Genomic DNA, 11,500 nt, shown 5'->3' with positions numbered 1-11,500 from the left:
TGTTTGTCCCAATTTTTTATGAACGGCTAATGAAACACAGGGGTCGTTTAATTAGAATAGGAAGCTTTATTAAAAATGCTAACAGCGTTAGCGGAAAGAGAAAGGTATTGAGGAGGGGGAAACACTTCATATACGTAATAATTAATATGCAAATTTTGTTTTAATTTTTCATGTACGGGGAGCCAAATTTGAACTTGCATTAATTGAAAAACGTTCAGAAATTAAATAAAAAAAACAAGTTCTTTTAACTTAAAGTAAGGAGCGACATTAAAACTTAAAATGAACGGAAATTATTCCGTATATGAAAGAGGCTGTCACCTCCTCACCGCCCCGCTCTTTACGCTTAAGTTTTTCATTACTTCAAGAAGTAGAGTTTTGACAAAGAGTCAAACTTTAACGCAAAGAGCGATGCGTTGAAGAAGGGACAGCCCCTTTCATATGCAGAGTAATTTTTGTTCGTTTTAAGTTTTAACGTCGCTCCTTACTTTCAGTTGAAAAAATTCATCAGATACGGAGCCATCTGTATCTGATGTCTAACGAACTCCCTCTGTCTCTGACGAACCTCCTCCCCCCTAAAAATAAGAAAGGTTTAGGAGCGAGTTTGGACTATAATCTGATCAAGTTCAATTAAGTTCAGTGCAATCTACATCCTTTTAAAATTTTGGTTGTCGACATTCATTTTTTGTAGGTTGAATTAGACCTTGAAGCTTCAAGAGACCACGCTGAAAATGCTCAAATCCAACTTGAAGCCTTCAGCATACAGGTAAAGCTATTCAAAGAAGAAAAAGAAGATTTAGAGTTGGAGAAGCGTAAACTAGTGGAAGAACTTACCGAAAAAATACACAAGAAGGAAAAAGAAGTGCAGACTATGAAAAAAGAAAAAGATCTGGCGGAACAAATATGTAAAGATTCAGAAGGACAAATAATGGGAACTCTTAGAAAATTAGAGGAAACGGTGAACGCGAAAAATGAGGAAATTGCGATCGTTACGGAAAGATTGGAAAGCGGAAAACGAAATCAGGCCATTGAAATTGAAAAACTGCAAAATCAAATTGAAGATGTGAACAAAAAGCTGCAATGTGCTAATGAAGAAATTATGGAATGGATTGAGTATGGAAATATGCAAGAGAATAAAGTGAAGAATTTACAAGAAAAATACGAGATAATTAAATCTGACTTCGTGAGTATTCAAAACGAAAATGAAAGCCTCGTAATGGAAATGAAAACTATAACTTCTGAGTTAGAAAGCAAGTCGTCGGAATTAGAGAAACAAAATAGAGTTGTTGAGTCACTCTGGGGTTTCTTTGGCTCGGTTCAAGATGATCAGGTTTTAGAGAGAAACGTCGTCGGATATGAAAAAATTATTGCTTTCAGAGAAAAGCTTGAACAATATAAAGACAATTTGGAGAGGCAATTAAACGAAAGTAACAACTTTAAAGAAGATTTACTTCAGAAATTAGATGATGCTGAAGGGAATTATGAGCTGGCGAACGAAAAGAATTTAGAATACAAAAATCTGCTTAGAGAAAGCAAGGAAGACAATGAAAAATTGCAAGAAAGCATTTTGAAGCTAATAAGGGAACATGAGGAAATTAAATCAAAACTTAATGATAGATCATTGGAATGGGAAAAAGCAATTCAGCTTGCAAATGAGAAGGGTGCAGAATACGAAAGTATGCTTCAAAAAAGCAGAGAAGAAAATAAAAACTTACATGAAGATATTTTCAAGCTTCAGAGCGAAAATAATGATATCAAGTCACAGTTGAATCTCAAATCACTGGAATTGAAGAAAGCGCAAGACCTAGCAAACGAAATGAATTTAAAATATGAAAGCAATATGAAAGAAAGCTCTGAAGAAAATAAGAAATTATATGAAAATATTTGTAAGCTTTCAGATGGAAATGCGGAAATTAAATCAAAACTGGAAGAGAAATCATTGGAGCTAAAGAGGGTTGAAAGATTATCTCAAGAATCGGTGAAAAAATGGATGACTGATCTAAGAAAAAGAGAAGAAGAAATAAAACAGCTTAAAGTAAGCTTTCTTTCGTTTATAATTAAATCAATTTCTCCTGTGCTTTAATTTTTTTCTCTTTTGCTGTCTTTACTTTTTGTCTTTAAATCATCTACTGCTTCAATGCATTTTTTTCCTTTTTTATGTTAGCAAAGAAATAAGAGAAGAGTGGTTCGTATTTTGGTCAACCATATTGAAACTGTTGTGACATTGTAATGCATATCTAAAAAATTGTAAAACCAAAGTTTTGCCTTTTTAGTTTTAACTAACTTAAAAGCTCTACTACCTTCCAGGCTTATTAGAGTTTTGCATGTACAGTCTTTTGGCAATTGATATTAATTTTCTTTTATTTATCTATTTATGTTTATTTGCATCTCTTTTGTCATGATTTCTCTGAGTTTTTTTTTCATAATTGTTTGCCTTTTAGACATCATTGGAGAACCAATATGTTTTCATTTTCTTTTTATGATATTACTTCCACTAGTAGCAATTCATTTCAGCACTAAAGCGCATGAGGCCATCACTGCTGAACACGCTCCTCCTCCATCTTGATGTGAATTAATTAAAAAAAACTTTTTCCGCAAAATAAGTTTTTGAAAGATAAGTAAAGAACTCCATTAAACAAAACATGAGCAAAAATAAAATCAAATAATCTACCAAGCATGAAACTAACACAAATCAGCATCGATAAATAAATGAAACCCAAAGTGAACAGAAATTACAATAAATAACCGAGTCAAACTCAAAACGAGCAGAAATTAACAGAAGTTGGGCTCAAAACCTCTATGCCTTCCCAAGGCCAGAACATAATTTGCCTTTTACTGAAAAAATATAAATGTTTTTACTTCTATAACTTTAATAAATCAAATATTATTAAGATTTTGATTACTAAATATCAGTATATGTATATTAAACTGACAATGCACATTCATTTGTATTTTTTTCATTAAAGTGTAAATTATGTTCTGACCTTGGGAAGCCATAGGGGTTTTAAGCCCTACTCATGTTAATTTCTGCTCCTTATGAGTTTGACTCGGTTATTACAGAAAATTAGACAGAAAATTTGTTGTCAAAAAACAGAACTTGAAATGGTTGACCTGAAATGGAAAACTTTATACCAATCGCAAAAAATCTGTTTACTTTCTTTGATAGCTTGGATACACTTACCCTTTTTTGATTTAATTAAATTTTAAGAGCAGAAGCAGCCCCGAAAGTTTGAACATAATACCCTCAGTCGTTCTTAGGATACTGCTGTGATGCCTTATTGGGAATTAGCATTAACACAGTGCATTTTGATTTAATCTTATGGCAACATTTAGTTTGGAGCCCTTTGAAATTTCTATAACAACTTTCTATATAAACTCTATATGCCCCAAGGGCATAACGTACAACCCTTGCACTGAGGGCTCTGACAGGGTTATCATCCTAAAAGACCTAATTTCAAGAACTTTCAACTACGTTTAACAAAATGGATTTTTCAAAATTTTGATTGGATGTGTTTTGGAACATGGTGGGCGTGAGAGGGGCCTTAGTCGCTCTCCAGTCACTTTCAACTATTAAAAAAGGCACTCGCCCTTTCAATTTCCAATTGAATGAGCCCTTTTGAAGTTTCTACGCTTTCAATAAAAATCTTGTACGCCCCCAAGGCATAACTTACACCCCTTGCCCTGAGGGCTGGGGGGGGGGGGGGGAGGGGTTGTCATCCTTAAAGACCTAATTTCCAAAACTTTCAACTACATTGAATAAAATGGCTCTCTAAAATATTGATTGGATGTGTTTGGAGAAAAGACGGGCGTGAGAGGGGGGCTAGTTGCCTTCAATTCAATTTCGACTATTAAAAAGGGCACTAGCCCTTTTGAATTTCCAATCGAATGAGCCCTTTTTGAAGTTTCTACGACAAAGATTTCAATAAAAACCTTATATGCCCCCATGGCATAATTTATAACCTTGCCCAGAAGACTTTCAGAGGAATGTACTGCTCAAAGGTATAATTTCCTGAACTTCGAACTGCGTGGAACAAAATGGCTATCTCAAAACCTTTATTGGATGTGTTTGGGAAAATGGTGGGCGTGAGAGGGGCGCTCTCCAATCACTTTCAACTATTAAAAAAGGCACTAGCCCTTTCAATTTCCAATTGAATGAGCCCTTTTTAAGTTTCTACGCTTTCAATAAAAACCTAATACGTCCCCAGGGCATAATTTATAACCCTTTCCCTGAGGGCCGTGGGGGAGGTTGTCATCCTCAAAGACCTAATTTCCAGAACATAAAGCTACTTTGAATATAATGGTTATCTAAAAGATTTGATGAGATGTGTTGGGGGAAAAGGTAGGCATGAGAGGCAGGTTAGTTGCCCTCTAATCACTTTCGACAATTAAAAAGGGTACTAGACCTTTGAATTTCCAATTGAATGAGCCTTTTTAACGCCTTCTATAAAAAACCTTATATGCCCCCCGGGCATAACTTACAACCCTTGCCCTAAGGGCTGGGGGGGGGGACTGTCCTCAAGAACATAATTTCTATCTGGCAATCAACTACGCTGAACAAAATGGCTATCTCAAAATTTTGATTGGATGTGTTTAGGGAAATGGTGGGCGTGAAAGGGGTGTTAGTCGCCTTCCAATCACTTTAGAATATTAAAAAGTGTACAAGCCACTCCAATTTCCAATTGAATAAGCGTTTTTTGGAGTTTCTACGACAACTTTTTCGATACGAAGTGCCCTGCTCTAATGGAAAAAATTGATAAATAATACACTGTGCCAACATCATTCTTATATGCCCCCAGGGCATAATTTAAGACCCTTGCCCTTAGGGATGTGGGGGAGGGTCCTCCTCTTTACTTAATCCTCGTTTCTTGTCTCGTTCTCGTTTGTCCCCTTTCTTTACTTAGGCAGCGCGATCGCGCTGCCTATGATTTATACAACAACTTTCTATATAAACCTTATATGCCCCCTGGGCATAACTTACAACCCTTGCACTGAAGGCTCTGAGGGGGTTATCTTAAAAGACCTAATTTCCACAACGTTCAACTACGTTGAATAAAATTGATATCTCAAAATTTTGATTGGTTGTGTTTTGGAAAATGGTGGGCGTGAGAGGGGCGTTAGTTGCTATCCATCCACTTTCAACTATTAAAAAGGAACTAGCCCTTTCAATTTCCAATTGAATGAGCCCTTTTGAAGTTTCTATGACAACGCTTTCAATAAAAACTTTATATGCCCCAGGGCGTAACTTACAACCCTTGCACTGAGGGCTCCGAGGGGGTTATCATCCTAAAAGACTTAATTTCCAGAACTTTCTACTACGTTGAACAAATTGGATATCTCAAAATTTTAATTGGATGTGTTTGGGAAATTGGTGGATGTTAGTCGCTATCCAATCACTTTCAACTATTAAAAAAGCACTAGCCCTTTCAATTTTCAATTGAATGAGCCCTTTTGAAGTTTCTACGACCACGCTTTCAATAAAAACTTTATATGCCCCCAAGGTATAACTTAAAACCCTTGCTCTGAGACCTGTGGGGGGAGGGGTTGTTACCCTTAAAGACCTAATTTCCAAAACTTTCAACTACGTTGAATAAAATGGCTATCTAAAAATTTTGATTGGATCTGTTTGGGGGAATGATGGGTGTGGGGGGGGGGGGCTAGTTGCCCTCCAATCACTTGACTATTAAAAAGGCCATTAGCCCTTTGAATTTCCAATTGAATGAGCCCCTTTTGAAGTTTCTACCGCAACGCCTTCTATAAAAACCTTATATGCCCCCCAGGGCATAACTTAAGACCCGTGCCCTGAGGGTTGTGGGAGAGTGTCCTTCTCTAAAATATGTTTTCTATCTGGAAATCAACTACGCTGAACAAAATGGATATCTCGAATTTTTTATTGGATGTGTTTGGGGGAATGAGGGGCGTAGGGGGGGGGGACTAGTTGCCCTCCAGTCACTTTCAACTATTAAAAAGGGCACTAGCACTTTGAATTTCCAATCGAATGAGCCTGTTTTGAATTTTCTACGACAATGCATTCTATAAAAACCCTATATGCCCCCAGGGCATAACTTAAAACCCTTGCTCTGAGGGTTGTGGGGGAGTGTCCTCCTCAAAAACATATTTTCTATCTGGAAATCAACTATGCTGAACAAAATGGTTATCTAAAATATTGATTGGATGTATTTGGAGAAAAGATTGCTCGGGGAATCGGGGAATGATGGGTGGGGGGGGGGGGCTAGTTGCCCTCCAATCACTTGACTATTAAAAAGTCCATTAGTCCTTTGAATTTCCAATTGAATGAGCCCCTTTTGAAGTTTCTACGACAACACCTTCTATAAAAACCTTATATGCCCCCAGGGCATAACTTAAGACCCTTGCCCTGAGGGTTGTGGGAGAGTGTCCTTCTCTAAAATATGTTTTCTATCTGGAAATCAACTACGCTGAACAAAATGGATATCTCGAATTTTTTATTGGATGTGTTTGGGGGAATGATGGGCGTGGGGGGGACTAGTTGCCTTCCAATCACTTTCAACTATTAAAAAGGGCACTAGCCTTTTGAATTTCCAATTTTATGAGCCTGTTTTGAAGTTTCTACGACAACGCCTTCTATAAAAACCTTATATGCCCCCAGGCCATAACTTAAAACCCTTGCCCCGAGGGTTGTGGGGGAGTGTCCTCCTCAAAACATATTTTCTATCTGGAAATCAACTACTCTGAACAAAATGGCTAGCTCAAAATTTTGATTGGATGTGTTCGGGGAAATGTTGGGCGTGGGGGGGGGCTAGTTGCCCTCCAATAACTTTCGACTATTAAAAAGGGTACTAGCCCTTCAAATTTCCAATTGAATGAGCCTGTTTTGAAGTTTCTACGACAACGCCTTCTATAAAAACCTTACATGCCCCCAGGGCAGAACTTAAAACCCTTGCCCTGAGGGTTTTGGGGGAGTGTCCTCCTCAAAAATATATTTTCTATCTGGAAATCAACTACGCTGAACAAAACGGCTATCTCAAAATTTGGGTGTGTGGGGGAATGATGGGCGTGGGGGGGGGGGGCTAGTTGCCATCCAATCAACTTTGGACTATTGAAAAGGGCACTACCCACTCCAATTTCCAAATTCCTTTTCGAAGTTTCTACGACAACTCCTTCGATACGAAGTGCCCGGGTATGGAGAAAAAAAACACATCGTGCCAACATCGTTCTTTACTCGGGCAGCGCTAGCGTGCTGCCTATGATTGATTGGATGTGTTTGGAGAAAAGATGGACGTGAGAGGGGGTTTAGTTGCCTTCAAATCACTTTCGACTATTAAAAAGGGCACTAGCCCTTTGAATTTCCAATCGAATGAGCCTGTTTTGAAGTTTCTATGACAACGCCTTCTATAAAAAACCTTATATGCCCCCAGGGCATAACTTAAAACCCTTGCCAGGATTGCGGGGGAGTATCCTCCTCAAAAACATATTTTCTATCTGGAAATCAACTATGCTGAACAAAATGGTTTTCTAAAATATTGATTGGATGTGTTTGAGGAAAAGATGGGCATGAGAGGGGGTTAGTTGCCCTCAAATCACTTTCATCTATGGAAAAGGGCCCTAGCACTTTGACTTTCGATTTCAACAAGCCCTGTTTGCGGTTTCTATGACAGAGGTTTCTATATAAACGTCATATAACCTCAGGCCATAACTCCTTATAACCCTTGTCCTGAAAACTCTGGGGAGAGTGTCCTGCTCAAAGGTATAATTTCCTGAATTTTGGACTGCTTGGAACAAAATGGCTATCTCAAAATCTTTATTGGATGTGTCTGGGGAAATGGTGGGCGTGGAAGGGGTGTTAGTTGCTTTCACATCACTTTCGACTATTAAAAAGGGCACTAGCCACTTCAATTTCCAATCGAATGATCCCTTTATGAAGTTTCTACGACAACGCGTTATATAAAAACCTTATATGCCCCCTGGGCATAATTTACAGCTCTTTCCCTGAGGACTGTGGGGGCGGGGGTTGTCATCCTCAAAGACCTAATTTCCAGAACTTAAAACTACGTTGAATAAAATGGCTATCTCAAAGTTTTGATTAGATGTGCCTGGGGAAAAGGTAGGCGTGAGAGGCGGGTTAGTTGCCCTCTAATCAATTTCGACTATTTAAAAGGGCGCTAGCCCTTGGAATTTCCAATTGAATGAGCCTTTTTTAAAGTTTCTACGACAAAGCCTTCTACAAGAAACCTTATATGCCCCCAGGGCATAACTTACAACCCTTGCCCTAAGGGCTTGCCCTCTGGGGGACTGTCCTCAAAAACATAAATTTCTATCTGGAAATCAACTACGCTGAACAAAATGGCTATCTCAAAATTTTGATTGGATGTGTTTTTGAAAATAGTGGGCATGGAACGGGTGTTAATCAACTTCCAATCACTTTCGACTATTAAAAAGGGCACACGCCACTCCAATTTCCAATTGAATGAGCGCTTTTCAAAGTTTCTACAACAACTTCTTCGATACGAAGGGCCCTACTCTAATGGAATAAAAATAATAAGTAATACATTGTGCCAACATCGTTCTTATATGGCCCCAGGGCATAACTTAAAACCCTTGCCCTGAGGACTGTGGGGGAGTGTCCTCCTCTTTATTTAGTCCCCGTTTCTTGTCTCGTTCTCGAGTGTTCCCGTTCTTTACTTAAGTTGTTGATTTATGCAACAACTTTCTATATAAACCTTATATGCCCCCAGGGCATAACTTACAACCCTTGCACTGAGGGCTCTGAGGGGGATATCATCCTAAAAGACCTAATTTCCAAAACGTTTAACTACGTTGAACAAAATGGATATCTCAACATTTTGATTGGATGTGTTTTGGAAAATGGTGGGCGTGAGAGGGGCGTTAGTCGCTATCCAATCACTTTCAACTATTAAAAAAGGCACTAGCTTTTTCAATTTCCAATTGAATGAGATCTTTTGAAGTTTCTACGACAGCGCTTTCAATTAAAACTTTATATGCCCCAGGGCATTACTTACATCCCTTGCACTGAGGGCTCTTAGGGGGATATCATCCTAAAAGACCTAATTTCCAGAACTTTCAACTACGTTGAACAAAATGGATATCTCAACATTTTAATTCGATGTGTTTGGGAGAATAGTGGGCGTGAGAGGGGTGTTAGTCGCTATCCAATCACTTTCAACTATTAAAAAAGGCACTAGCCCTTTCAATTTCCAATTGAATGAGCCCTTTTGAAGTTTCTACTGAATGCAAGAAAATCTCCGTTTGAATGGGACAGCTCAGAAAAAGTTTTTTTTTTCTGAATATCAGTCAAAGCACTTTACTTAACAAAACGGTTGGCGTTCATCATTACTAGTCAACGTATTTCGTCATACAGAATGTGCATAGGTGTTTCTTCACGTTCAAACAACTCTGTGAACTGAGCAAATAGCTTTCCGAAAGATATGACAAAGAGGACTAATGCTTTGGTTGTGGTACGCTTGAGACTGCTAGATATTTCTCGGTGTCCGCTGGACTTCATCAATTCTGGTCGTTTCTTAGCGATGAATTTCAGGAAATACTAATCGAGAGCATCCTATTTTTTCATTAAGTCTCTCAGCTCAAACAACAATGGTTAGCCATCGACTTGGAACATATCATATACAGCGCTATAGCGCTGCCTAAGTAAAGAACGATTATGGCACAATGTATTATTTATTTTTTGTTTCCATACCCGGGCACTTCGTATGACACTCCCCCCCCCCCAGCCTTCAGGGCAAGGGCTGTAAGCTATGCCCTGGGGCCATATAAGGTTTTTATAGAAAGCGTTGTCGTAGAAACTTTGAAAGCGGCTAATTCGATTGAAAATTGAACGGGCTAGTGCACTTTTTAATAGTCCAAACTGATTGGAGGGTAACAAACCCCCCTCTCACGCCCACTTTTTCCCCAAAGACAGTCAGTCAAAATTTTGAGATAGCCATTTTATTCAACCTAGTTTTAAGTACTGGAAATAAGGTCTTTGAGGATGGCAACCCCCCCCCCCCCCCAACAGCCCTCAGGGAAAGGGTTATAAATTTTTCTCTGGGGGCATATAAGGTTTTTATAGAACGCGTTGTCGTAGAGACTTCAAAAAGGGCTCATTCGATTGGAAATTAAAATGGCTAGTGCCCTTTTTAATAGTCGGAAGTCATTGGAAGGCAACTAACACCCCTTCTACGCCCAGCATTTCCCCAAATGCATCCAATCAAAATTTTGAGATAGCCATTTTGTTCCACGCAGTTTAAAGTTCAGGAAATTATACATTTGAGCAGGACACTCCCTCCGCAGTTTTCAGGGCAAGGGTTATAAGTTATGCCCTGGGGGCATATAAGTTTTTATTGAATTCTTTGTCGTAGAAACTTCAAAAAGGGCTCATTCGATTGGAAATTCAAAGGTCTAGTGATATTTCTGCCTGAGCCAGAGATGGTCCTCGTCAACGTAAGGGCTGTCCTAGTTGGTACCGAAAGATGCTCGGATCCAAGCAGCTTTGTCTCCTTTCCACAGTAAATGAACGCATCGTAGAGATAGAAAGTACGGACATCTGCTAGGCACTTCATTATGATGACATAGTTATTGGGTTTTGTAGGAATGTATATGCAAAAATTATATCTGTCTCTAAACCTGATAAGCATCACGTCGATAGTGACGATGTCTGAAAGAGAGTAAAGTTTGCTACAGTTTCCAACAAACTGTTCGTAAATATCGAATATCGGTGCAAGCGGCGTTCCTCTTGCTAGACGGGTCGATGGATCGTCAAAGCGAAGGCAGGCCTCAATGTAGAGGAACCTTTTCAGGTTCATGGTCACTCGAAAAATATCTCCTAGTCCCATCGCTGGCAAACAGGCCAGTTGCGTCTTCGTTTCCTGACTTGAAAACTCCAGCAAGTTATATGAGACCAAATAATGCCCGAAGTTCTACCTGATCAATTGGCTTCGTAAAACTCTACATATCCAGTAGATCGGCTGCAAAATTCACACGATAAAGATCCATTTTTCTGTTGATATACTCCACCACTGCATCAATAATATTTTCAGGGAAAAGAAAACCCCAAGCAGTTTCTAGTTGCAAAGGTTGACCTGTTCGTGCTGGTCCTTTGGGGCCAGCTCCTTCAGTCACGATGTTTATAGCTCTGGTTCGGCTCGGGGTTGGTGTACTTTTTGACCACTTTGTTGTTCTGTCACGTCCTAGTAGCACATCCTTGCGGGTTCATCTTTTGGTTCTCTGAGAAAGAGGCACATCTTCGAGGTCTAGCTGACCTGGAGCTTGTGAAGGCTGTACTCCGAATTGACTTGAAGGGGCGGTAGCTTCATTCGATTCTTCTGCGCTTTCTTCTGATGATGAAATTTCATCTGGAACAAGGTTTTCCTGCTCGTCATTTGATGGTTTGTAGTCCTCGTCATTGTGGGTGTCGGATCAACTTGATAAATCGTCATCTTCTTCAAGTTTTTGAATGGTATCTTCTTCTGTAAGCTGCTTTTTAGCTTGGGTATCCATTCTGTCTATAAGG

At 39.2% G+C, this 11,500-nt stretch overlaps 2 protein-coding genes across 3 annotated transcripts in view; both read left to right on the top strand.

The window, feature by feature from the left end:
* Positions 1 to 11,500, top strand: part of LOC148939157 (uncharacterized) — a 459,905-nt gene that overhangs the window by 178,436 nt on the left and 269,969 nt on the right. The gene's annotated exons all lie outside the window — the stretch shown is intronic.
* Positions 1 to 11,500, top strand: part of LOC148939163 (uncharacterized) — a 121,784-nt gene that overhangs the window by 79,913 nt on the left and 30,371 nt on the right. For both annotated transcript variants that reach the window (XR_016143514.1, XM_089106545.1), the window contains exon 7: positions 689 to 2,032. Coding sequence is in view for 1 of the 2 variants with exons in the window: in XM_089106545.1 (XP_088962671.1) it covers positions 689 to 2,032 (1,344 nt within the window). In the remaining variant the exon portion in view is untranslated. The remainder of the gene's footprint in view (positions 1 to 688; positions 2,033 to 11,500) is intronic.

This window comes from Artemia sp. Qi Xiang Cuo, chromosome 21 (assembly GCF_049724085.1).
Source record: "Artemia sp. Qi Xiang Cuo chromosome 21, ASM4972408v1, whole genome shotgun sequence".
Lineage (NCBI taxonomy): Eukaryota > Metazoa > Arthropoda > Branchiopoda > Anostraca > Artemiidae > Artemia > Artemia sp. Qi Xiang Cuo.
This window is presented reverse-complemented; position numbering and strand designations above follow the sequence as displayed.